We start from the raw sequence: 27,918 nt of genomic DNA on the forward strand, positions 1-27,918 counted from the left end.
GCTTCAGTCGTGTCTGACTCTGTGCGACCCCATAGACAGCAGCCCACCAGGCTCCGCCGTCCCTGGGACTCTCCAGGCAAGAACACTGGAGTGGACTGCCATTTCCTTCTCCAATGCATGAAAGTAAAAAGTGAAAGTGAAGTCGCTCAGTCGTGTCCGACTCCTAGCGACCCCATGGACTGCAGCCCACCAGGCTCCTCCGTCCATGGGACTCTCCAGGCAAGAGTACTGGAGTGGGGTGCCATCGCCTCCTCCTTTAAAGGGCTACCCTGGACTACCTTAGAGATTAGTTTCTGTCTCCCCTGACCTGAGGCAGTAAGGGAAGGAGTATACTTTGGATGCCTGAGGGGCTACAGAGAACAAAAGAGCTTAGTAGCTTGTTGTACCATCAGAGAATCTGTGGTACCACAGATAAACACTAGAGGGAGAAAGAGATAAGAAACTCTTGAAAAAGAAACTCAGAGCTCTCTAATTGGGAAATTATGTACACAAACATAGAGAAGATGCATCCCCAGAAAATGTTTGAAGGCCCCCCAGGTTCTCTAGACAGATTGATTAAAAATCTTCCCCTGTATAGAACCAGTCCATAAAGACCAGGAGAGGTGACTCTTCAAATTCAAAAAACACAACAAAAAAATAATAAGACACACAAAGAAACAGGAAAACATGGCCCAATCAAAGGAATAAAAGGAATCTCTACAAACCTACCTTAAAGAAATGGAAGTCTATGAATTAGCTGATTATTCAAAATGATCATTCTAAAAAAAACTTCAATGCACTGCAATAGAATACAGATAAACAACTGAACAAAATTTTAAAAAATGATGCATGAACCAAATGGGACCACCAGCAAAGAGAATAGAAGTTATTGATGAACAACCAAGCAGATATTCTCCAGCTGAAGAATACAGCAACTGAATTTAGAAATTCACTAAAATGGTTCAACAGACTTGATCAAGCTACTGGAAGACATGTTTTTTGAAATTATTAAATTAGGAAAATATAAAGAAAAATTAATACATAAAAGTTAAGCCTAAAAACTAATGGGACACCATGAAATGGACCAGTTATACACATTGTGAGAGTGCCAGAAGAAGAAAGAAAAACGTAAAGAGCTTATCAAATATGAGGAAGGAATTGGACACCCAAATTAAAGACCTTTGACAAGATGAACTGAAAAGGCCCATCTGAGAAATGTTACAATCAAACTGTCAAAAGTTAAAGACAGGAGGTTGGAGGGGCAAAAAAGTCAAAGAAAGAGAATATTGACAACAGTAAGAAAAAACAAATCACATTCAAGGAAACTCACATAAAGATTATTAGTACATTATTCTGTAGAAACATTAAGTCCAGAAGGGAGTGGGATGATATATTCAAAGTGCTAAAAAAGAAAAACCTACCAACTGAGATGATTATATTCTGCCAACTGTCCTTGGCATGAAAGAGAAATTAAGACCTTCCCAGATGAGCAAAAGCTGAAGGAGTTCATCACCACTAAACTTCCTAGAAGAATCGTTAAAGGGAGTTTTTCAAGTTGAAAACAAAGGAACTCTAGACAGCAATGCAAGAGCATCCCAACATACAGAATTCTCTGGTAGAGTAAATATATAAACAAATATAAAATCATGTAATACTGTAACGCTGCTAGGTCACTTCAGTCGTGTCCGACTCTGTGCAACCCCATAGACGGCAGCCCACCAGGCTCCCCCGTCCCTGGGATTCTCCAGGCAAGAACACTGGAGTGGGTTTCCATTTCCTTCTCCAGTGCATGAAAGTGAAAAGTGAAAGTGAAGGCGCTCAGTCGTATTCGACTCTTAGCGACCTCTTGGATTGCAGCCTACCAGGCTCCTAACTTAAAATATAAAAATCATTAAAAAATGGTAACTGTAAAACCATGTTAATGGATAAAAAGTATTGCACGATGTAACTTATGACATCAAAATCATAAAGCACAGCGAGGAGATACAAAGAAGTAAAGATTTTTTTTCCTACAACTGAAGTTGTCAGTTTAAAATAGATAGTACACACACACACACACACACACACACACACACACAATGGAATACTACTCAGCCACAAAAAAAGAGCAAAGTTTTGCCACTTACAACAATATGAATGGACCTGGAGGGTGTTGTGCTAAGTGAAATAAGTCAGACAGAGAAACACAAATACTTGTATGATATCACTTATATGTGGAATCTAAATAATAAGACAAACTAGTAGGTATAACAAAAAGGAAACAGACTCACAGATATAGAGAACAAACTAGTAGTTCCTAGTGAGGAGAAGGAAGATAGGGAGAGGCAAGCTAAGGGTAGCGATTAAGAGGTACTAGCCGCAGCAGCAGCAGCTATTATGTATAAAATAAATAAGCTACAACCTAAAGGGGTAGGATAGCGGGTGGGAAGGAAGTTCATGAGCTAGAGGATATATGTATACTTGTGGCTGATTCACACTGTTGTAAGGCAGAAACCAGCACAACACTGTAAAGCAATTATCCTCTATTTAAAAATAAATTTTAAAAAAGCTGTAAGGATGTATTATACAACAAAAGGAATATAGCCAATATTTTATAGTAACTATAAATGGAGTCTAACTTTTAAAAATTATGTACACCTGAAACTTATATGATATTATATATCAGCTATATCCCAATTTAAGAAAAGATAAAAAATAAAATAAATTGCTGTAACTGTAAGATAGTTAATGTTATCCCCATGGTAACAACACAGAGAATACCTATAGAAGTTGCATAAAGGAAAATGAGAAGGAAATCAAAGCATATCCCTACCAAAAAAATTTTTTTCAACTATACAAAGAAAGGCAGCAAGTGGGAAGAATAGGGACAGAATAACCAAAGACATACAGAAAACGGCGAAATGACAATAGTAAGTCCTTCTCTATTAGTACAGGAAGTCCCCTACTTGTGAATGAGGTCTGTTCTGAGAGTGTGTTCATAAATCTAGTTTGTTCCTAAGGCCAAGAGAGTTAGCCAGCTAACACTATAATAGGTTTATGATATGTTTCATACAAGTAATATGTAAAAAACAATATAAAGGAAGCATTTTTAATCTTATAGCAGAGTACCTTGAAAAGTACAGTAGTCCAGTGCAATAGCTGGTATACAGGGGCTGGCATTGAGTAAACAGGCAAGAAGAGTTACTGACTGGATAGGGAGAGGAGGCTGGGAGATGGTAGAGCTAAAAGATCATCAGCAATAGGAGATGGAGGGCAAGCTGCAATTTCACTCATGCCAGACATTGATGGCACATGTTCTGGTTCCTTGCTGGATTCAATTCTATCTACCCTGTTGAAAAAATGACCCAATGATGTCTAGGTAGCAGCTCTTTTTTTCTCATCCCAGATGACACAGAATGATATAGAATACACCGGGCTGCATTCTGATCAACTGCTATAGCCATCACGTTCCATTCTGCATTTGGGTCCTGTGCCTCAAAAGCTAACAGTGCCTCCTAAAATAAAGAAAATCCCCTTGCCATTTCCTGTCATGAATCTCTTTGGTTCTTCAGTTACTTCTTCATTTTGTCTCTCTTCATCCTTTCTCTGGTCCTCCAGTTCCATCTGGTCTTCATTAGTAAGCTCCTCGTGTTGCACAAAAATAGTACTCTACAGCAAAGTACACAAAAGCACAACCCCTTGTAAAGGACGCGTGAACGTGACAGTATATGCCAGGCATGTGAACTAACATGATTAAATATGTGAACGCACATTCATATCTTCAAAAATTCACAACTTATAAGTTCATATGTAGGGGGACTTACTGTAATTACTTTAACTGTAAATGCATTAAAATCTCCAATCAAAAACCATAGAGTGACTAATTGGCTAAAAAAATAAGGCCAACTATATGCTTTCTACAAGAAACTCATTTTAGGTGTAAGGATATATATAAAAGCTGAAAGCGAAAGGGTGAAAAAAGGTATTCCATGCAAATGGTAGCCACAAGAGAGCAGGGGTGGCCATACTTTTATTAGACAAAGTCAAAAACTGTTTCAAGAAACAAAGAAGGACGTTATATAATGGGAAAGGGGATCAGTTCTCTCAGAAGATAAAACATTTTAAAATACATATGCACCTAACAGTAAAGCAACAAAATATATGAAGCAAATATTGATTGAAGGGAAAACTAGAAAGCAGCACAGTAATAATAGGAAATTTCAATGCCCCATTTTCAGTAATGTATAGATCAACCAGACCAAAGGTCAATAAAGAAACAGAGGATTTGAAAAACATCAAAGATGAATAGGACCTTATAGTTATATTTAGGACACTCTATAATAGCAGAATGTACATTCTTCTCAAGCACACATAGAAATTCTCCAGGATAGATCATATATTAGGCCACAAAACAAGTTCTAACAAATTTAAGATTGAAATCATACCAAACATCTTTCTAACCATGACAGTACACAACTAAAAATCAATAATAGGAAAATTGGGAAATTCACAAATATGTGCAAATTAAACAATACACTATTGAACAATTAATATATCAGAGAAGACATCACAAGGGAAATTGAAGAATATCTTGAGACAGATGAAAACAAAAATACAGTATACCAAAAATTATAAGATGTAGGAAAAGCAGTACTAAGAGGGATGTATATAGTGATAAATGCCTTCATTAAAAAAGAAGAGATACCTCTAATCAGTAACCTAACTTTATACCTCAAGGAGCTAGTAAAAGAATGTACTAAACCCAAGGATTCAGAAAGAATGAAAAAAATTAAGATTATAATAGAGATAAACTAGAGAATAGAAAAACAGAAAAAAGGTTTGTTTTTTTTTAAGATCAACAAAATTGACAACCCCTTAGCTAGACTAACAAAAACAGAATATTCAAATAATAAATACCAGAAATGAAAGAGGAGATGTTACAACTGATGCCGTAAAAATAGAAAGGATCATAAGACAGATTATAGACCTTTATACACCAACAAAAAATGGATAAATTTTTATTGATATACCAAATTATAAATTTAAAAATCTGGATAAATCTATACTAGTAAGGAGATAGAATCAGTAATCAAAATCCTCCCCAACAAAGAAAAGTCTTGGACCAGATAACTTCACTGGAGAATGCTACTAAATATTTTAAAAAGAATCAAAAAATTAAAGAGACACTGCCTATGCTAATAGAATGTCCTCTAGACACTGACACATCTGATACATTCCTTATTTGCTCTCTAGAATGATATTTTCTATGAGGTTTTTTTTTTTTTTTTTCCTTTTAGAAAGAATTCTAGATTTCAACAGAAATTTCTTGTGGATATTTTTCTGAAAGCATTGAAATTTTAGAGAAATTCTGTCTCTTGGGTTAGGTTGTTATTCTTACCAGAAAGCTGAATTTAAAAAGGAATTTGATGCCCAACATACTTTTTGAGTCTCTTTATGAGTTTTGAAAATCCTGCTTTTAAGACCTAAAACCAGAAAGTTTGGTTCTACCACCAGAAAAGAACCTGGGTCCCTGAAAGCTTGTGTGAGACTCAGAACTCTTAAGTCTACAATTCTCTAGTGAATTCTGCCAAGTGTGTTCTCTTGTCTTGAGCAGAAACTGATTTTGTGAAATTAGTGGAATGGCATCATGATATTTGAGAGAGCTGCCAAACATGCTGGAGCCATTATAGTTGTTACCGTCATAAGTTATTTATAATAATTAAAATATGTATCACAATAATATGTAAGTTTTTCCTACTCTGTGTCTGAAGTTATCTGTATATTTTTAAAATTTAAAAATAAAAAGATTTGAATTTGAATATAGCATTGTGGGAAAACTACTTTCTGGTACATTTGAATCCAGATATTCATTCCTATTATTTATGAAACTTGGGTTTTATCATTACTTTCCTTCTGCTAATATGGCTTCAAATGTTAAAGCAACTCAAAGACTCTTAACTTAAATCCCTCATAAACAGTGCTACACTGCTTTTTTCTGGGATTTGTTTTTTTATAGAGGGTTTCTATTTTCTTTCTTCTTGCCACTTGAATGTTTAAAGTTCATTTCAAAACAATTCTCAAAGCCTATAGAAAATATAGAAATTAATAACTTCAGTGCATAAATTGTCAGTGGAACAAAAGGAAAAAAATAGGAAAACCTATTTGGAATTTCCTTTTGCATTATTTTTAGAGGTCTGATAAATGATCTTGTCATAGTGCTTTAAATAGAGTTTCACTTGCCACCAACTAAAATCAACAATCTAATGACAGAATGTTTAAAATCTCTCTTGTTCTTTGCTATAAACTGTCTAGAAGGAGCAACATTCTGGACTTTCTGAGCATCATCAGTTCAGCTTGTATTTCTGTGGTTTGCTGCAGATGGTTTGGAAAGTGCAGTGCACCCACATGGGAAGGATATCTCTAGCAGTGTATGGTTACCATTGATTCTTCTGCAGTTGAATTCTTGTGCAAAAATCATTTGGAAGTGCTGCTCTGGCAATCAGTCAAGACCTAATGCTTAGTATAATCCAGTCTGGAAAATATTGCATAAGTCTGGTTGAAGTTAAATCTCCACACTCCAGTAAAAGAAGGCTGTGAGCACTTTGGAAGATTATCATTTGGTCTGTCTGCATTTTGGTAGAATCAAGAGCTACCTCAGTTATCTGAGACGTTAGAATTTTTCAGGAAAATTATCTTGGACTTTTTCCAGCCTAATTAGGAGATATAATCTGCAGCCTGTAAGTGTCAATTCTTGATAAATGCCCTTGGTGCTGAGGTCATCTTTTTTACCCACTCAGTGACCAATAATAGTCTCTGACTCTCCTTTTTTTTTAAGATAATGAGAGAAAAGTTGTACTTATAGGTCTTTTAGAGAAGAGAACTGATTGGTAAGGCTATAGAGACAAGAGCATCATGTACTCCTCCTGTATTTCAGAATTCTGGATTTATTATGAGTGCATGTAATGCTCAGGCATATTTTGCAATTTCTCAAACTTTCATGGAGCCTTTATTCTGTGCAAAATATTCTGCTAGCTGCTGTGCAAAATATACACACAAAAGAAGCAGCTTCCATCACACACAAACACAGTAGCTTTCTCTTTTCTTATCCTAACCAGTAAGCTCATATATTCCAAGAGTTTAAGGTATTTACAACTCAAGGTAAATATATCTTTTTGTTAACAATGTAGATTATAGACTCAAAAACACACGAATTAATTTTAGGTCTAAAACAATCTGGATGGTGAGTTAGAGAAAGATGATAGAGCACTGTGGAAGATAAATGCTGTTGAGAGACCTCAGCCATTTGGAAAAGTGGTAAAGAACAAGAAGTGAGTTTTAAAATGGGTGAATATTTAAGGAGAAAAGACAAACTGTTCACAATGAGAAGATATCATTGTGTTATTGTTGTTCAGTTGGAAAATCATCTCCGACTGTTGGCAACTCCATGGACTGCAGCACGCCAGACTCCTCTATCCTCTGCTGTCTCCTAGAGTTTGCTCAAATTAATTTCCATTGAGTCAATGATGCTATCTCATCTGCTCCCTCTTTCTCCTTTTCTCTTCAATTTTTCACAGCATTGGGGTCTTTTCCAGTGAGTCGTCTCTTCGAATCAGGTGCCCAAAGCATTGGAGCTTCAGCTTTAGCATCGGTCCTTCCAATGAATATTCAGGATTGATTCCCTTAAGGATTAACTGGTTTGATCTCCTTGCAATCCAAGGGAATCTCAAAGAGTCTTTTCCAGCACAGTTTGAAAAGCATCGATTCTTCAGTGCTCACCCTTCTTTATAAGATAACTCTCACATCTGTATATGACTACTGGAAAAACCATAGCTTTGACTAAATGGACCTTTGTTGGCAATGTGATGTCTCTGCTTTTTAATATGCTATCTAGGTTAATCATAGCTTTTCTTCCAAGGAACAAGTGCCTTTTAATTTCATGGCTGCAGTCACCATCTGCAGTGATTTTAGAGCCCAAGAAAATCTGTCATTGTTTCCACTTTTTCCCAGTTTATTTGCCATGAAGTGATGGGACTGGATGCCATGATCTTAGTCTTTTGAATGTTGAGTTTTAAGCCAGCATTTTCACTCTCCTCTTTCACCCTCATCAAGAGGCTCTTTAGTTCTTCTTTGCTTTCTGCCATTAGAGTAGTGTCATCTGCATATCTGAGGTTGTTGATAATTCTCTTGGCAATCTTGATTCCAGTTGGTGATTCATCCAGCCTGGTATTTTGCATGATATACTCTGCATAGAAGTTAAATAAGCAAGGTGACAGTATGTAATCTTCTCATACTTTCCTAATTTTTAACCAGTCTGTTGTTCCATGTCTAGTTATAAATGTTGCTTCTTGACCTACATATAGGTTTCTCAGGAGGTAAAGTAGGGTGGTCTGGTATTTTCATTTCTTTATGGATTTTCCATGGTTTGTTGTGATTCACACAGTCAAAGGCTTTAGTGTAGTCAATGAAGCAGAAGTGGATATTTTTCTGGAATTCCCTTGCTTTCTCTATGATCCAGCAAATGTTGGCAGTTTGATCTCTTGTTCTTCTGCCTCTTTGAAACCAAGCTTGTACATCTGGAAGTTTTTGATCATGTACTGCTGAAGCCTTGCTTGAAGGATTTTGAACATAAACTTGTTAGCATGTGAAATGAGTGATTGGCCGTGATTGTATAATGGTTAGTACTCTGTGTTGTGAAATGAGCAAAACTGTACAGTAGTTTGAACATTCTTTGGCATTGCCTTTTTGGGATTGGAATGAATGTTGACCGTTGCCAGTCCTGTTGCCATTCTTGAGTTTTCCAGATTTGCTGACATTATCGAGTGTGGCACTTTAACAGCATTGTCTTAGAATTTTAAGTAGCTCAGCTGGAATTCCATCACTTCCACTAGCTTTGTTTGTGGTAATGCTTCCTAAGATCCACTTGACTTCACACACCAGGATGTCTGGCTGTAGGTGAGTGACCAAACCATCGTGGTTATCTGGGTCATTAAGATCATTTTGTACAGTTCTTCTGTATATTCTTACCACCTCTTCTTTATCTCTTCTGCATCTATTAGGTCCTTACTGTTTCTGTCCTTTATTGTACCCATCGTTGCATGAAATAATACTTTGATATCTCCCAGTATTCTAGAAGAGATATCTAATCATTCTCATTCTATTGTTTTCCTCTATTCTTTGCATTGTTTATTTAAGAAGGCCTTCTTATCTCCCCTTGCTATTCTTTAGACCTCTGCATTCAGCTGGATATATCTTTCCCTTTCTCCCTTGCCTTTCACTTCTCTTCTTTCCTCAGCTGTTCGTAAAGCCTCCTCAGACAACCGCTTTGTCTTCTTGCATCTCTTTATCTTTGGGATAGTTTTGGTCACCACCCCTTGCACAGTATTACAAACCTCCATCCACAGTTCTTCAGGCACTCTGTTTACTGAGTCTAATCTCTCAAATCTGTGCATCAACTTCACTGTTAATCATAACGGATTTGATTTTAGGTCATACGTGAATGGCCTAGTGGTTTTCCTTACTTTTTTCAATTTAAGTCTGAATCTTACAATAAGGAGCTCATGATCTGAGCCACAGTCAGCTCCAGGTCTTGTTTTTGCTGACTGTATAGAGCTTCTTCATCTTTGGCTGCAAAGAACATAATCAATCTGATTTCAGTATTGACCATCTGGTGGTATCTGGGTGTAGAGTCGTCTCTTGGGTTGTTGGAAAAGGGTGCTTACTATGGCCAGTGTGTTCTCTTGACAAAAGTGTTAGCCTTTGCCCTGCTTCATTTTGTACTCCAAGGTCAAACTTGTCTGTTATTCCCAATATCTCTTGACTTTTGTATTCCAATCCCCTATGATGAAAAGGGCATCTTTTTTTGGTGTTAGATCCAGAAGATCTTTTAGGTTTATAGAACCAGTGAACTTCAGCTTCTTCAGTATCAGTGGTTGGGGAATAGAATTGGACTACTATGATGTTGAATGATTTGCCTTGGAAATGAACTGAGATCCTTCTGTCATTTTTAAGATTGCACCCAAGTACTGCATGTTGGACTCTTTTGTTGACTTTTTTTTTTAATCATTGTGTAGTTAGACAAAAAATTGTCTCTATGAGAATTTTGCTGTTATCAAGTAAATAATACAGCTAAACTAATAATTTATAAGAAATTAATAATAATGTAAACCTTATATGCAATTATATTTTCTTAAAGTATTCAGTTGATTTTTAGAGATTGATAACTAATTCTGGAGACTTTTAAAGAGTAGAGCAGTGTTTCTCAAACTTTAGTGTGCAGAAGATTACCCTGGAAAAATGTAAACAGATTCCTTGGCCTCACTTCTAGAGATGCTGCTGCTGCTGATTTCTAGACCTGTACTTTGAGTACCTCTGATATAGAAAACTTGGAAAAATCCTGAAGATTAATGTGCATAACCTATGACGAGTAGGAACTCTAACGATTTAGCCAGAAGATTAACATGAAAATGTAATGTAAAAAATGAAATCAAGTGATGAACTAAGCACCTGAATGTCCTAGTGTTTACTTTATACTCCCAACTTCTATAATTTTAACAATTAAATACATAATACCACGAGAACGAGAGGGGGCTTTTGATGACCCTCAAATTATGAGAGAAGCTTAGAGTGGTAGGTAGGGGCATATTTTTAAGGTAAATATCACATCCCCAAAAGTTTGTAAGAGCATTTTTTTTTAGGGTAGATTCAAGAAATAGGAGGGTAGATGGCAGCCAACAAGATAGTAGTCCTTGTTAGTACTTCAGGAATAGCAGCCAGCTGGCCAGTCCCTCATCCACTCCTCCTCACCCGCTAGCCCCAGAATAGAGACAACAGTGTCCTGTTTCCAGCAAATAGGAGGGACAGGAGCCTTTGAAAGAGAATAAGTATCAAATGGCTATCAACGCCCAGCAGTCTAGGGGGTGCTCTAGTGCCCAGAATGCAATTTATTGGCAACTGCAGCCAGCACCACATCCCTGACCCTGCCCCCTAGCGCTGGAGGTCAACTACACTGAACAGAGCATTCATGGAGAGGCTAATGTGGAATCCCAAATTCCAGAAAGAACAAGTGAAAACCACCAGATATTCATGAAAAATTGACACCATAAGGAAAAATGAACCAAATGTAACAAACGGAAAATGCAAATATACCAATATATACATTTACAAGGATAAGTGATTGGATTTTTTAATAAAAAAAGAATAATTATCTCATTATTCTTTAATTAGCCTAAAGGAAATCAACTCTGAATATTCATTGGAAGGCCTGATGCTGAAGCTGAAGCTCCAGTACTTTGATCTCCTGATGCGAAAAGCCAACTAATTGGAAAAGACCTTGATGCTGGGAAAGATTGAGGGCAGGAGGAGAAGGGTGCGATAGAGAATGAGATGGTTGGATGGCATCACCAACTCAATGGACATGAGTTTGAGCAAACTCTGGGAGATAGTGAAGGACAGGGAAGCCTAACATGCTGTAGTCCATGGGGTCGCAAAGAGGCAGACATGACTGAGCCACTGAAAAACAACTATTAATTATCTTAAGAAGAGAAACTTATTAAATCCTTGAAATAGGAATGGTTTGTTTTTTTTTCCTAAAGAGGAGACATTTGAGGGGGGGAGTCAATAAATTGGCTGAATAGAAGATAAAGCTAAATAACAATGACTCCAAAGATTGAGCTGAGTAGTTCTGCTAGAATATAATACAAAAGGACAAAGAAATCAAAAGTAAGAAAAGCTTATTTTTTGTTTTTAACTTTTTGATACAGACATCAGGGTAATGCTGATCTCTGTATCAAATTTGATATCAGGTTGATTCAGCTTTCAGGGTAATGCTTGACCAGTAATTTGTGGATAATGTCAGCCTGTCTCATGGTAGAGATAACCCATCACCAACCCTCTAGACCTCTGGCAGGCAGCTCTACTTGTGTTCCTAGACAGATTTTCAGGAATGAGTGTGAACAGCACTTGATGGATTTTAGTGTATTGTCAAACGAGAATATGTATAATTGTGTGAAGAGTCTATTATAACACTCCTGCCTTTTAAAGCTGACTGATGCCTATCTATGTGGGACTAGACTCCATGTAATTCAACCGAAATAATGTATTGCAATAAATTAGATCAGATCAGTCGCTCAGTCGTGTCCGACTCTTTGCGACCCCATGAATCGCAGCATGCCAGGCCTCCCTGTCCATCACCAACTCCTGGAGTTCACTCAGACTCACGTCCATCGAGTCAGTGATGCCATCCAGCCATCTCATCCTCTGTCGTCCCCTTCTCCTCCTGCCCCCAATCCCTCCCAGCATCAGAGTCTTTTCCATTGAGTCAACTCTTCGCATGAGGTGGCCAAAGTACTGGAGCTTCAGCTTCAGCATCATTCCTTCCAAAGAACACCCAGGGCTGATCTCCTTCAGAATGGACTGGTTGGATCTCCTTGCAGTCCAAGGGACTCTCAATATGCACAACTAAATATAAGAATCCACTGTCTTCTTTCAAACCATATAGGAAAGAGATTTGTAAACATATAAAATAGTGCCACTCTTCTCACTAAATATTTTTTTGTTTTGTAAAATATAGTTATTTTTTAACAAAAAATGTTATTCATGTTAACATCAAATGGATTTTTTTTTGTTACTTTTAGCTAGTTAATAAATATTTTAGGTGTCTTTGTTTTAATTGCAAATGTGATGAATATTGGTAGTTATAACCTCAGAAATGAAAGAAATAATTCAAAGAAATTAAAATCAAAAAATAACTCAAAGAAATAATTAAATTCTTTCAGCATGAAGATTTTATATGCCTTTAACTATGTGTGGCTCTAAGATTTTGGTACTTACTGCTCATTTTATTTATTCCATAGGATGTCTCCTGAACGAGTAAGGTCCCTGTCACGAATCTGTGTCCCACTTCTTACTTTGCCAGATTTTGAACCACTGGTAGAGGCTCTGCTCACCTACCATGGACATGAACCTCAGGAAGTACTCTGCCCTGAGTTCTTTGATGCTGTGAATGAGGCTTTTTTGCTGTAAGTGATGACCCTTTACTTCATCATCCAATTCTGTTTTCCTTTTTTTAGAATACTTCAGTATGTTGGAAATGTAATTTGCAAATGTTTTGGTCTCAGTACCACTGTATATTCCTAAAAATTATTGAGGATCTCAGTGACCTTTTTTAAAAATGTGGGTTCTATCTATCAATATTTACCGTATTTGAAATTAAAAATCTTTTTAATATTTATCATTTCCTTTTAAAATAACAATAAATTGATTAAATATTAGTACAAATAGCGTATTTTTTAACAAAAAACTGACCTTTTCCAAGAAAAAAAAATTGTCTAACAAGAATGACATTGTTTTTACATTTTTGCAAACTTCTTTATTTTTTGACTTAAAAGATGACAGCTAGGTTCTCACAGTATTTTTGTATTCAGTCTGATGCAGTGTTTTTTTGGTTGAAGCATAAGAAAATCCAGCTTCACATAGACATGCACTTGGAAAAAGCACTAGTATATTTTAATAGCCATCTCAGATTGTGGATATTTGAGGTGAATACCTCACCAAAAGTTGAAAATGGTGAGGTTTTTTAAAGGTTAGTTGCAAGGTGGATTCTGAAATTATGTAAATGAGCTTTTCACACTATTACATTAAAACCCATTGGTCTGTCTTGCACTTTTAATGGATTTTGTAGCTTCATGCATGGTTTATTTGGAAAATATTGGTTCATTAAGTTATGCAGATCTTCCAAACATTGACATATTTTCATTTTATCAGGAATGTCTTTTAAGTGTTGGGAAGCTATAAAGCTCACATTGGTGAAAGCAAATTTTCCAAGATTCTAATTCCTGCTTAAAAACTCAAATTTATCATTGGTTACAAATACCGTCAGTTGTTTTCCTTAGTATGCTAAGGTCACTTCTGTAATTTAGAAAAAGTATGTGCCAAATATTCAAGTCTGAATAACCTTTGTTTGTCCACCAGGCATTTTTCTCAAGTAAGTTTATGAAAACAGTGGCTAGTTGATCTCGCAGCTCAGCAAGTTGCACAGTGCTTTTCCTCTGGACAGTCATCACTTTTTGGTATATAGAAGAAATCTTTATGCATACTTTTCACCACACAGAATTTTTTTAAGTTAAAAGTGTCCTCAAGGGTAAAATTAATATTTTATATTAATACTTACTGTGAAATGCATTTTTATGTGAAACTGGCAGTGTTTTTACTGTATGTTGTATCAAAGTGTACAGTGACCACTGTTGCTGCACTGATTTCTGTTAGGTACAACATTACTCGCTTTTTGTACTATGAATGCAAATGTCAACTCAGTTGTTCTAGGAAAACCACGAGATACAAAATAGTTATTTAACACTTCAAGTATTTCTGTACCATATGTGTGTATTGCTAAGTTCATCTAAAAAAAACTCCTGTTCTTAGTGCCAATGCCAGGTGAATAGAAGCAACACAACTAGGTCAGCCATATCTGGAGATTCAGTTTTAAGGCAGAAGTACAGTTCTGTTGATGAAATATTAAGTCAAATACACATTTGAATTATTTAATTCCTTTTTTTAAAGACTCTGAATGATTGGTCTTAAATTAGTGCTGCAATTAGCTCGCACTATGATAGAATTTGAGAATATCCTATTAAGACACAGGAAGATACATTTACAGTTTTTAGCACAATACTTTGGACTAGATGTCCTACTCTCATGAGTCAGAGAAATCTCTGGTATTTTGATTTCATATTTCCCCATGAAACAGCTGTGAAATGAAAGAAGTCTTTTAATTCTCTTTTGTAAAGCAAATAATCCAGTTTTAATATAAGAAAATATAAAGTTTATTTTTGAATAAAATATTATTAAATTATAAATAAAATGTTTTATTTATATAAAAATTTAAATATGTAAAATATATATCTAAAATAATATGGATACAATTTATGAAATTTTTAAAAAGATGTTTGGATTTATTACAAAATAAGACAAAAATGCACTTGGGTTCTTGTTATGTTTCCATGTAGGCACAAGAGAAAACATCAGAGTTTTTATTTACTTATTACATTTTATTTCCCCCCAGCTTAATTGAGATATAAGTGATATATAACGTGGTATATTTTTTAAGATGTATGAATTAATTTTATACACTTTTAAGTTGCAAATGACTACCACTATAGTGTTAGTTAACACCTCCTTCACATCACAGGATTGCCATTTCTCTTTCTGTTGTTGTGAGAATATTTAAGATGTACTCTTAGCAACTTTCAAATACGCAGTTCAGTATTATTAACTATGTGCCATGCTGTGCTGTACTTAGTCGCTCAATCATGTCTGACTCTGCAAACCCATGGACTGTAGCCCGCCAAGCTCCTCTGTCCATGGGGATTCTCCAGGTAAGAATCCTGGAGTCGGTTGCCATGCCCTCCTCCAGGGGATCTTCCCAACCCAGGGATCAAACCCAGGCCTCCTGCATTGCATGCAGATTCTTTACCATCTGAACCACCAGGGAAGCCCATTATTAACTATAATCAGCATGATGTATTTTTAGATCCCCAGAACTTATTCATCTTATAACTGGAAGTTTTAAGTACTTTTTGATCAACATCTTCCCATTTCTCCCACACCCCCAGTCCCTAGTAACCATCATTCTAGTCTCTGTTTCTATGAGTTTATATTTTTTTAGATTCCACATAAACTGCTACCGTATTTGTTTCTCTTTCTAACTTACTTCATTTATCATAATGCCCTCAAGGTCTGTCCATGTTGTCACAGCCAAGGATTTCCTTCCTTCTCATGCCTGAATAATACCCGATTGTGTGTATGTGTGTGTGCACAGATATAAATACCACATCTTTATTCATTCTTCTATTGTTGGACACTTAGCTTGTTTTTATATCTTAGCTATTTTAAATATACATAATAAACACAGGAGAACAGATATCTTTTTGATACCTTGTTTTTATTCCCTTTGGATATATACCCAGAACTGCAATTGCTAGATCATTTGGTAGTTTTAGTTTTAATTTTTTGAGGAGCCTCTAGACTGTTTTCCATAGTAGCTGCACCAATTTGTGTTCCCACCAATGTTACGCCAAGGGTTCCCTTTTCTTCACATTCTCACCAATACTTGTTACCTTTTGTCTTTTTGTGATAGCCATCCTAATAGGTATGGGGTGATATTTCACTGTGATTTTGATTTGCATTTCCCTAATGATTAGTGATATTAAGTACCTTTTCATTTACCTGTTGGGCATTTGCATATCTTCTTTGGAAAAATGTTTATTCATATGTTCTGCCCACTTTTTAATCAGATTGTTTCATTTTTTTTCCTATTGAGTTATATGAGTTCTTTATATATTTTGGATGTTTACTCATTATCATATACTTTGCAAATATTTTCTTGCCTTCTATAGGTTGCCTTTTCATTTTGTTGATAGTGTAGAAGATTTTTGCAGTATAGAAACTTCTTAGTTTGATGTAGTTCCACTTAATCTATTTTTGCTTTTGTTGCCTTTGCTTTTGTTGTCAAACAAGTCATTGCTAAGACTAATGTCATTCTTGTCCTCTATTTTCTTCTGGGAGTTTTACAGTTTTAGGTGTTAACATTCAATTCCTTAATCCATTTTGAGTTGATTTTTGTGTTTAGTATAAGATAGGGGTCCAGTGTCTCTCTTTTTTTTTTTTTTTTTTGTATGTGGTTTATCCATTTTCCCACTATCATTTATTGAAGCAACTGTTTTTTTCCCTATTGTATATTCCTGGCCCTGCTGTCATAATTTAGTTGATTCGTATATTTATGAGTTTGCTTCTGGGCTGTCTTTTCTGACAGATGTGTATATACCAATGCCATACTGTTTTGATTATTATAGCTTTGTGATATAGTTTACATGTACAGATGTGAGAGTTGGACTATAAAGAAAGCTGAGCGTGGAAAAATTGTGCTTTTGATGCTTTTGAACTGTGGTGTTGGAGAAGACTCTTGAGAGTCTCTTGGACTGCAGGGAGATCCAACCAGTCAATCCTAAAGGAAATCAGTCCTGAATATTCATTGGGAGGACTGATGCTGAAGCTGAAACTCCAATACTTTGGCTACCTGATGCGAAGAACTGACTCATTGGAAAAGACCCTGATGCTGGGAAAGATTGAAGGCAGAAGGAGAAGGGGACAACAGAGAATGAGATGGTTGGATGGCATCACTGACTCGATGGACATGAGTTTGAATAAGCTCCAGGAGTTGGTGATGGACAGGGAAGCCTGGCATACTGCAGTCCATGGGGTCGCAAAGAATCGGACACAACTGCGTGACCGAACTGAACTGAACTGATAAGCCGTGCCATGTAAGGCCACCCAAGACAGATGGTGGGTCATGGTGGAGAGTTATAACAAAACTTGGTCCACTGGAGAAAGGAATGGCGAACCACTTCAGCGTTCTTGCCTTGAGAACCCCATGAACAGTATGAAAAGACAAAAATATATTCCACTCTGTTGTGGCATATATGCAAGCTAAGGACTGTTATCAGAGAAGGCAATGGCACCCCACTCTAGTACTCTTACCTGGAAAATCCCATGGACGGAGGAGCCTGGTAGGCTGCAGTCCATGGGGTCTCGAAGAGTCGGACACAACTGAGAGACTTCACTTTCACTTTTCACTTTCATGCATTGGAGAGAGAAATGGCAACAAACTCCAGTGTTCTTGCCTGGAGAATCCCAGGGATGGGGGAGTCTGGTGGGCTGCCATCTATGGGGTCGCAGAGAGTCGGACACAACTGAAGCGACTTAACAGCAGCAGTAGCAGCAGTAAGGACTGTTATATCTTCTGGGAAAATTGAGCCCTTTATCATTATTTAATCAGTTTCTGTATTCCTGATAATTTTCCTTGCCTTAATGTCTGTTGTATTTGAAATTAACATGACTACTCCTGCTTTCTTTTAGTGTTAAGCATGGTATATTTTTCTCCATCCATGTAGGTTTTTAAAAATTTATATACATTTAAATTTTTTACTTTGGTTGTGCTGGGTCTTTATTGCTGCACATGGGCTTTCTCTAGTTGTGATGAGCAGGGTCTTCTTTCATAGTGGCTTGTCTTGTTACAGATGATGGGCTCTAGGGTATATGGGCTTCAGTGGTTTCAGTGCGTAGGCTCAGTAGTTGTGGCACAGGGGGCTTAGTTGACCCATGGCATGTGGGATCTTCCCAGACAAGTTATCAAACATTTGTCCCCTGAATTGCCAGGCAGATTTTTAACCACTGAACCAGCAGAGAAGCCCCTGTCTGTCCATTTCATTTTCTTTTTCTCTGTACTGGGTCTTTGTTGCTGCATGGGCTTTCTCCAGTTGTGGGGAGCAGGGGCTACTCTTTAGTTTCAGTGTGTAGCCTTTTCATTGTGGTGGCTTCTCTTGTTTTGGCACCTCTTTTGAGCACCTGAGGCTCTAGGTGCTCAGCCTTCAGTAGTTGCAGCACATGAGTGCAGTAATTGTAGCTCTCTGGCATGGGAGAGAGTACACGGGCTTCATTGCTCCGAGACATGTGGGATCCTCCCGGATCAGGGATCAAATCTGTGTCTCCTGCATTAGCAGGTGGATTCTTTACCACTGAGCCACTAAGGAAGTTTCCCATTTAGTTTTAATTATACGTATTTTTATATTTAACATGGATTTCTTTTTTCTTTTTTAATTAATTTACTTTTTATTGAAGAATAATTGCTCTAAGAATTTTGTTGTTTTCTGTCAAACCTCAACATGAATCAGCCATAGGTATCTGCTCTGCTAAGTCACTTCAGTCATGTCCGACTCTGTGCGACCCCATAGACGGCAGCCCACCAGGCTCCCCTGTCCCTGGGATTCTCCAGGCAAGAACACTGGAGTGGGTGGCCATTTCCTTCTCCAATGCATGAAAGTGAAAAGTGAAAGTGAAGTCGCTCAGTCGGGTCCGACCCTCAGCGACCCCATGGACTGCAGCCTTCCAGGCTCCTCCGTCCATGGGATTTTCCAGGCAAGAGTACTGGAGTGGGGTGCCATTGCCTTCTCCGAGCCATAGGTACACATATATCCATAAGACATATATACATAAGACTCTATACATGGACATCACCAGATGGCCAACACCAAAATCAGAGTGATTATATTCTTTGCAGCCAAAGATGGAGAAGCTCTATACAGTCAGCAAAAACAAGACCAGGAGCTGACTGTGGCTCAGACCATGAACTCCTTATTACCAAATTCAGACTTAAATTGAAGAAAGTAGGGAAAACCACTAGACCATTCAGGTATGACCTAAATCAAATCCCTTATGATTATACAGTGGAAGTGACAAATAGATTTAAGGGCCTAGATCTGATAGATAGAGTGCCTGATGAGCTATGGAATGAGGTTCGTGACATTGTACAGGAGACAGGGATCAAGACCATCCCCATGGAAAAGAAATGCAAAAAAGGAAAATGGCTGTCTGGGGAGGCCTTACAAATAGCTCTGAAAAGAAGAGAAGCGAAAAGCAAAGGAGAAAAGGAAAGATATAAGCATGTGAATGCAGAGTTCCAAAGAATAGCAAGAAGAAACAAGAAAGCCTTCTTCAGTGATCAATGCAAAGAAATAGAGGAAAACAACAGAATGAGAAAGACTAGGGATCTCTTCAAGAAAATCAGAGATACCAAAGGAACATTTCATGTAAAGATGGGCTCGATAAAGGACAGAAATGGTATGGACCTAACAGAGCAGAAGATATTAAGAAGAGGTGGCAAGAATACACAGAAGAACTGTACAAAAAAGATCTTCACGACCCAGATAATCATGATGGTGTGATCACTCACCTAGAGCCAGACATCCTGGAATGTGAAGTCAAGTGGGCCTTAGAAAGCATCACTATGAACAAAGCTAGTGGAGGTGATGGAATGCCAGTTGAGCTATTTCAAATCCTGAAAGATGATGCTGTGAAAGTGCTGCACTCAATGTGCCAGCAAATTTGGAAAACTCAGCAGTGGCCACAGGACTGGAAAAGTCAGTTTTCGTTCCAATCCCAAAGAAAGGCAATGCCAAAGAATGCTCAAACTGCCACACAATTGCACTCATCTCACACACTAGTAAAGTAATGCTCAAAATTCTCCAAGCCAGGCTTCAGCAATATGTGAACCGTGAACTTCCATATGTTCAACCTGGTTTTAGAAAAGGCAGAGGAACCAGAGATCAAATTGCCAACATCTGCTGGATCATCGAAAAAGCAAGAGAGTTCCAGAAAAGCATCTAATTCTGCTTTATTGACTATGCCAAAGCCTTTGACTGTGTGGATCACAATAAACTAGAAAATTCTTCAAGAGATGGGAATACCAGACCACCTGATCTGCCTCTTGAGAAATTTGTATGGAGGTCAGGAAGCAACAGTTAGAACTGGACATGGAACAACAGACTGGTTCCAAATAGGAAAAGGAGTTCGTCAAGGCTGTATATTGTCACCCTGTTTATTTAACTTATATGCAGAGTCTCAATGAACTCCAGGAGTTAGTGATGGACAGGGAGGCCTGGCATGCTGCGATTCATGGGGTCGCAAAGAGTCGGACACGACTGAGCGACTGATCTGATTTGATCTGATGCAGAGTACATCATGAGAAACACTGGACTGGAAGAAACACAAGCTGGAATCAAGACTGCCGGGAGAAATCTCAATAACCTCAGATATGCAGATGACACCACTCTTATGGCAGAAAGTGAAGAGGAACTCAAAAGCCTCTTGATGAAGGTGAAAGTGGAGAGTGAAAAAGTTGGCTTAAAGCTCAACATTCAGAAAACAAAGATCATGGCATCCGGTCCCATCATTTCATGGGAAATAGATGGGGAAACAGTGTCAGACTTTATTTTTCTGGGCTCCAAAATCACTACAGATGGTGACTGCAGCCATGAAATTAAAAGACGCTTCCTCCTTGGAAGGAAAGTTATGACCAACCTAGATAGCATATTCAAAAGCAGAGACATTACTTTGCCAACAAAGGTTCGTCTAGTCAAGGCTATGGCTTTTCCTGTGGTCATGTATGGATGTGAGAGTTGGACTGTGAGGAAGGCTGAGCACCGAAGAATTGATGCTTTTGAACTGGGGTGTTGGAGAAGACTCTTGAGAGTCCCTTGGACTGCAAGGAGATCCAACCAGTCCATTCTGGAGGAGATCAGCCCTGGGAGTTCTTTGGAAGGAATGATGCTAAAGCTGAAACTCCAGTACTTTGGCCACCTCATGCGAAGAGTTGACTCATTGGAAAAGACTCTGATGCTGGGAGGTATTGGGAGCAAGAGGAGAAGGGGACGACAGAGGATGAGATGGCTGGATGGCATCACTGACTCGATGGACTTGAGTCTCAGTGAACTCTGGGAGTTGGTGATGGACAGGGAGGCCTGGCGTGCTGCCATTCATGGGGTCGCAAAGAGTCGGACACGACTGAGGGACTGATCTGATCTGATCTGATACATAATCCCTCCCTTTTGAACCTCCCTCCCATCTCCCTTCCCATCCCACCCTCTGGGTTGATACAGAGCCCCTGTTTGAGTTTCCTGAGCCATACAGCAAATTCCCGTTGGCTATCTATCTATTTTACATATAATATAAATTTCCCTGTTACTCTTCCCATACATCTCACCCTCTCCTCCCCTCTCCCCATGTCCATAAGTCTATTCTCTATGTCTGTTTCTCCATTGTGCCCTGTAAATAAATTCTTCAGTATGATTTTTCTAGATTCCATATATATGCATTAGAATACAATATTTATCTTTCTCTTTCTGACTTACTTCACTCTGTAGAATATATTCTAGGTTCATCCACCTCATTAGAACTGACTCATATGTGTTCCTTTTTATGGCTGAGTAATATTCCATTGTGTATATGTACCACAACTTCTTTATCCATTCATCTGTCAATGGACATCTAGGTTGCTTCCATGTTCTAGCTATTGTAAACAGTGCTGCAATGAACAATAGGATACATGTGTCTTTTTCAATTTTGGTTTCCTCAGGGTATATGCCTAGTAGCGAGATTGCTGGGTCATATGGTGGTTTGATTCCTTTTTTTTTTTTTTAAACTTTACATAATTGTATTAGTTTTGCCAAATATCAAAATGAATCCATCACAGGTATACATGTGCTCCCCATCCTGAACCCACCTCCCTCCTCCCTCCCCATACCATCCCTCTGGGTCGTCCCAGTGCCCTAGCCCCAAGCATCCAGTATCGTGCATTGAACCTGGACTGGCATCTCGTTTCATACATGATATTTTACATGTTTCAATGCCATTCTCCCAAATCTTCCCACCCTCTCCTTCTCCCACAGAGTCCATAAGACTGTTCCATATATCAGTGTCTCTTTTGCTGTCTCGTACACAGGGTTATTGTTATCATCTTTCTAAATTCCATATATAAGCGTTAGTATATTGTATTGGTGTTTTTCCTTCTGGCTTACTTCACTCTGTATAATAGGCTCCAGTTTCATCCACCTCATTAGAACTGATTCAAATGTATTCTTTTTAATGGCTGAGTAATACTCCATTGTGTGTATGTACCACAGCTTTCTTATCCATTCATCTGCTAATGGACATCTAGGTTGCTTCCATGTCCTGGCTATTATAAACAGTGCTGCAATGAACATTGGGGTACACGTGTCTCTTTCCCTTCTGGTTTCCTCAGTGTGTATGCCCAGCAGTCTCCATACAGTCTTCCATAGTGGCTGTATCAGCTTACATTCACACCAACAGTGCAGGAGCATTCCCTTTTCTCCACACCCTTTCCAGCGTTTATTGTTTGTAGACTTTTTGATGAGGGCCATTCTGACTAGTGTGAGGTGATATCTCATTGTAGTTTTTATTTCCTTTTCTCTAATAATGAGCAGTTTTGAGCATCTTTTCATGTGTTTGTTAGCCATCCATATGTCTTCTTTGGAAAAATGTCTGTTTAGATCTTTTTCTCACTTTTTGATTGGTTTGTGTGTTTTTCTGGTATTGAGGTGTATGACCTGCTTATATATTTTGGAAATTAATCCTTTGTCAGTTGCTATTATTTTCTCCCTTTTTCTTTTCTATTTCTATTATCTTTTCACCTTGCTTATAGTTTCCTTTGCTGTGCAAAAGCTTTTGAGTTTAATCAGGTCCCACTTGTTTACTTTTGTTTTTATTTCCATTATTCTAGGAGGTGGGTCATAGAGGATCTTGCTTTGATTTATGTCATTGAGTGTTGTGCCTGTGTTTTCCTCTAAGAGTTTTATAGTTTCTGGTCTTACATTTAGGTCTTTAATCCATTTTGAGTTTATCTTTGTGTATGGTGTTAGGAGGTATTCTAATTTCATTCCTTTATATGTAGCTGCCCAGTTTTCCCAGCACCATTTATTGAAGAGGCTGTCTTTGCCCCCATTGTATATTCCTGCCTCCTTTGTCATAAATAAGGTACACATAGGTGCATGGGTTTATGTCTGGCCTTTCAATCTTGTTCTGTTGGTCTATATTTCTGTTTTTGTGCCAGTACCATACTGTCTTGATGACTGTAGCTTTGTAGTATAATGTGAAGTCAGGACGGTTGATTCCTCCAGCTCCATTCTTCTTTCTCAAGACTGCTTTGACTATTCGGGATCTTTTGTGTTTCCATATGAATTGTGAAATTTTTTGTTCTAGTTCTGTGAAAAATGCCCTTGGTCATTTGATAGGAATCACACTGAATCTGTAGATTGTGTTTGGTAGTATAGTTATTTTCACAATATTAATTCTTCCTACCCATGAACATAGAATATTTCTCCATCTGTTTATGGCATCTTTGATTTCTTTCATTTGTGTCTTACAATTTTCTGTGTACAGTTCTTTTGTCTCCTTAGGTAATTTTATTCCTAGATATTTTATTCTTTTTTTTTGCAATGGTGAATGGTATTGATTCCTTAATTTCTCTTTCTGATTTTTCACTGTTAGTATATAGGAATGCAAGTGATTTCTGTGTATTGATTTTGTTTCCTGAAACTTTGCTAAATTCACTTATGAGCTCTAGTAATATTCTGATACTATCTTTAGGGTTTTCTATGTACAGTATCATGTCATCTGCAAACGGTGAGAACTTTACTTCTTCTTTTCCAATCTGGATTCCTTTTATTTTTCTTCTCTGAATGCTGTAGCTAGGACTTCCAGAACTATGTTGAATAATAGTGATGAAAGTGGATACCCTTGTCTTCTTCCTTATCTTAGGGGGAACGCTTTCAGTTTTTCACCATTAGAATAATGTTTGCTATAGGCTTATGATATCTGGCCTTTACTATGTTGAGGTAGGTTCCTTCTATGCCCATTTTTTGAAGAGTTTTAATCATAAATGGGTGTCGAATTTTGTCAAAGGCCTTTTCTGCATCTATTGAGATTATCATACAGTTTTTATCTTTCAATCTGTTAGTATGATGTATCACATTTATTGATTTGTGTATATTGAAGAATCCTTGCATCCCTGGAATAAACCCAGCTTGATCATGTTGTTTAAGCTTTTTGATGTGTTACTGAATCCTCTTTGCTAAACTTTTGTTGAGGATTTTTGCATCTATGTTCATCAGTGATATTGGCCTGTAGTTTTCTTTTTTGTGTTGACTTTGTCTGTTTCAGGTATCAGGGTGATGGTAGCCTTGTAGAATGAGTTTGAAAGTGTTCCTTCCTCTGTAATTTTTTGAAAAAGTTTTAGAAGGATAAGCATTAGCTTTTCTCTGAGTGTTTGATAGAATTCTCCTGTAAAGCCATCTGGTTCTGGGCTTTTGTTTTTTGGGAGATTTTTGATCACAAGTTGAATTTCAATGCTTATAATTGAGTTGTTCATAATTTCTTTTTCTTCCTGGTTCAGTCTTGGAAGATTGAACTTTTCTAAGAATCTGTCCATTTCTTCCAGGTTATCCATTTTACTGCCATATCAGACAGTCGCTCAGTCGTGTCCGACTCTTTGCGACCCCATGAATGACAGCATGCCAGGCCTCCCTGTCCATCACCAACTCCCAGAGTTCACTCAGACTCACGTCCATCGAGTCAGTGATGCCATCCAGCCATCTCATCCTCTGTCGTCCCCTTCTCCTCTTGCCCCCAATACCTCCCAGCATCAGAGTCTTTTCCAATGAGTCAACTCTTCGCACGAGGTGGCCAAAGTACTGGAGTTTCAGCTTTAGCATCATTCCTTCCAAAGAACTCCCAGGGCTGATCTCCTCCAGAATGGACTGGTTGGATCTCCTTGCAGTCCAAGGGACACTCAAGAGTCTTCTCCAACACCCCAGTTCAAAAGCATCAATTCTTCGGTGCTCAGCCTTCCTCACAGTCCAACTCTCACATCCATACATGACCACAGGAAAAGCCATAGCCTTGACTAGAAGAACCTTTGTTGGCAAAGTAATGTCTCTGCTTTTGAATATGCTATCTAGGTTGGTCATAACTTTCCTTCCAAGGAGGAAGCATCTTTTAATTTCATGGCTGCAGTCACCATCTGTAGTGATTTTGGAGCCCAGAAAAATAAAGTCTGACACTGTTTCCACTGTTTCCACTGTTTCCCCATCTATTTCCCATGAAGTGATGGGACCGGATGCCATGATCTTCGTTTTCTGAATGTTGAGCTTTAAGCCAACTTTTTCACTCTCCACTTTCACCTTCATCAAGAGGCTTTTGAGTTCCTCTTCACTTTCTGCCATAAGGGTGGTGTCATCTGCATATCTGAGGTTATTGAGATTTCTCCCGGCAGTCTTGATTCCAGCTTGTGTTTCTTCCAGTCCAGCGTTTCTCATGATGTACTCTGCATATAAGTTAAATAAACAGGGTGACAATATACAGCCTTGATGTACTCCTTTTCCTATTTGGAACCCGTCTGTTGTTCCATGTCCAGTTCTAACTGTTGCTTCCTGACAGTTGTTCATAATAGTCTCTTATAATCCTTTGTATTTCTGCACTGTCTTTTGTAAGCTCTCCTTTTTCATTTCTAATTTGTTGATTTATTTCTTCTCTCTTTTTCTTGACAAGTCTGGCCAAAGGTTTGTCAATTTTATCTTCTCAAAGAATCAGCTTTTAGTTTTATTAATCTTTACTATTGTTTACTTCATTTCTTTCTACTAATTTTGGGGGGGTTTTTGTTCTTCTTTTTCCAGTTGTTTTAGTTTGTCTAGTTTAGTTTAGTTTAGTTGTCTGTTTGACGTTTTTCTTGTTTCTTGAGGTAGGATTGTATTGCTATAAACTTTCCTTTTAGAACTGCTTTTACTGCATCTCATAGGTTTTGAGTTGTGTTTTCATTGTCATTTGTTTCTAGAAATTTTTTGATTTCCCTTTTAATTTCTTCAGCAACCTGTTGGTTATTTAGAAATGCATTGTTTAATCTCCATATGTGTATGTTTTTTAAGTTTTGTTCCTTGTAATTGATATCTAGTCTCATAGCGTTGTGATCAGAGATGATTGATGTGATTTCAATTTTCTTAAATTTACTGAGGTTTGATTTGTGACCCAAGATGTGGTCTATCCTGGAGAATGTTCCATGTGCACTTGAGAAGAAGGTATATTCTTCTGCATTTGGAAGGAATGTCAGGAAGATATCAATGAGATCCATCTCATCTAATGTATCATATTAGACTTGTGTTTCCTTATTAATTTTCTGTTTTCATGATCTGTCCATTGGTATGAGTGGGGTATTAAAGTCTACTATTATTGTGTTACTGTCAATTTCTCCTTTAATGTTTGTCTTATGTATTGAGGTGCTCCTATGTTGGGTGCATACATATTTACAATTGTTGTGTCTTCCTCTTGGATTGATCCTTTGATCATTATTTAGTGTCCTTCCTTATCTCTTGTAATATTCTTTATTTTAAAGTCTATTTTGTCTGATATGAGGATTGCTACTCCAGCTTTCTTTTGCTTCCCATTTGCATGGAATGTATTTTTCCATCATCTCACTTTCAGTCTATGTGTGTCTTTAGGTCTGAAGTGAGTTTCTTGTAGACAGTACATATATGAGTCTTGTTTTTGTATCCATTCAGCCAGTCTGTGTCTTTTGGTTGGAGCATTTAATCTGTTTACATTTAAAGTAATTATTTATATATATGTTTCTATTGCCACTTTCTTAATTGTTTGGGTTTGATTTTGTAGATCTTTTTCTTCTCTTGTATTTCTTGACTATATAAATCCCTTTAACATTTGTTGTAAAGCTGGTTTGGTGGTATTGAATTCTGTTAACTTTTGCTTGTCTGAAAAGCTTTTTATTTCTCCATCAATTTTGAATGAGATCCTTGCCAGGAACAGTAGTCTTGTTTGTAGATTTTTCCCTTTCAGTACTTTAAATATATCCTGCCATTACCTTCTGGCCTGCAAGAGTTTCTGCTGAAAGATCAGCTGTTAAATGTATGGGGTTTCCCTTGTATGTTTCTTGTTGTTTCTCCCTTGCTGCTTTTAATATTCTTTCTTTGTGTTTAGTCTTTGTTAGTTAGATTAGTATGTGTCTTGGTTTGTTTCTCCTTGGGTTTATCTTGTATATGACCCTCTGTGCCTCTTGCATTTGATTGACTATTTCCTTTTCCATGTTAGGGAAATTTTCAACTATAATCTCTTCAAAAATTTTCTCATTCCCTTTCTTTTTCTCTTCTTCTTCTGGGACCCCTATAATTTGAATGTTTGTGTGTTTGATATTGTCCCAGAAGTCTCTGAGACTGTCTTCAGTTCTTTTCATTCTTTTTACTTTATTCTGCTCTTCAGAAGTTATTTCCACCATTTTACCTTCCAGCTCACTGATTCGTTCTTCTGCTTCAGATATTCTGCTATTGATGCCTTCCAGAGTATTTTTAATTTCAGTAATTGTGTTGTTTGTCTCTGTTTATTCTTTAATTCTTCTAGGTCTTTATTAATTGATTCCTGCATATTCTCCATTCTGTTTTCAAGGTTTTTGATCATCTTTACTATCATTATTCTGAATTCTTTTTCAGGTAGTTTGCCTATTTCCTCTTCATCTATTTGGACATCTGTGTTTCTAGTTTGTTCCTTCACTTG

The 27,918-nt window shown here is 37.5% G+C and overlaps 1 protein-coding gene across 23 annotated transcripts in view; it reads left to right on the plus strand.

Moving 5' to 3' along the window:
- Positions 1-27,918, plus strand: part of FANCC (FA complementation group C) — a 348,242-nt gene that overhangs the window by 258,727 nt on the left and 61,597 nt on the right. For all 23 annotated transcript variants that reach the window (XM_070375326.1, XM_070375330.1, XM_070375332.1 and 20 more), the window contains one exon: positions 12,810-12,974. In XM_070375326.1, the coding sequence (XP_070231427.1) occupies positions 12,810-12,974 (165 nt within the window). The remainder of the gene's footprint in view (positions 1-12,809; positions 12,975-27,918) is intronic.

Source organism: Bos mutus, chromosome 8, assembly GCF_027580195.1.
Source record: "Bos mutus isolate GX-2022 chromosome 8, NWIPB_WYAK_1.1, whole genome shotgun sequence".
Lineage (NCBI taxonomy): Eukaryota > Metazoa > Chordata > Mammalia > Artiodactyla > Bovidae > Bos > Bos mutus.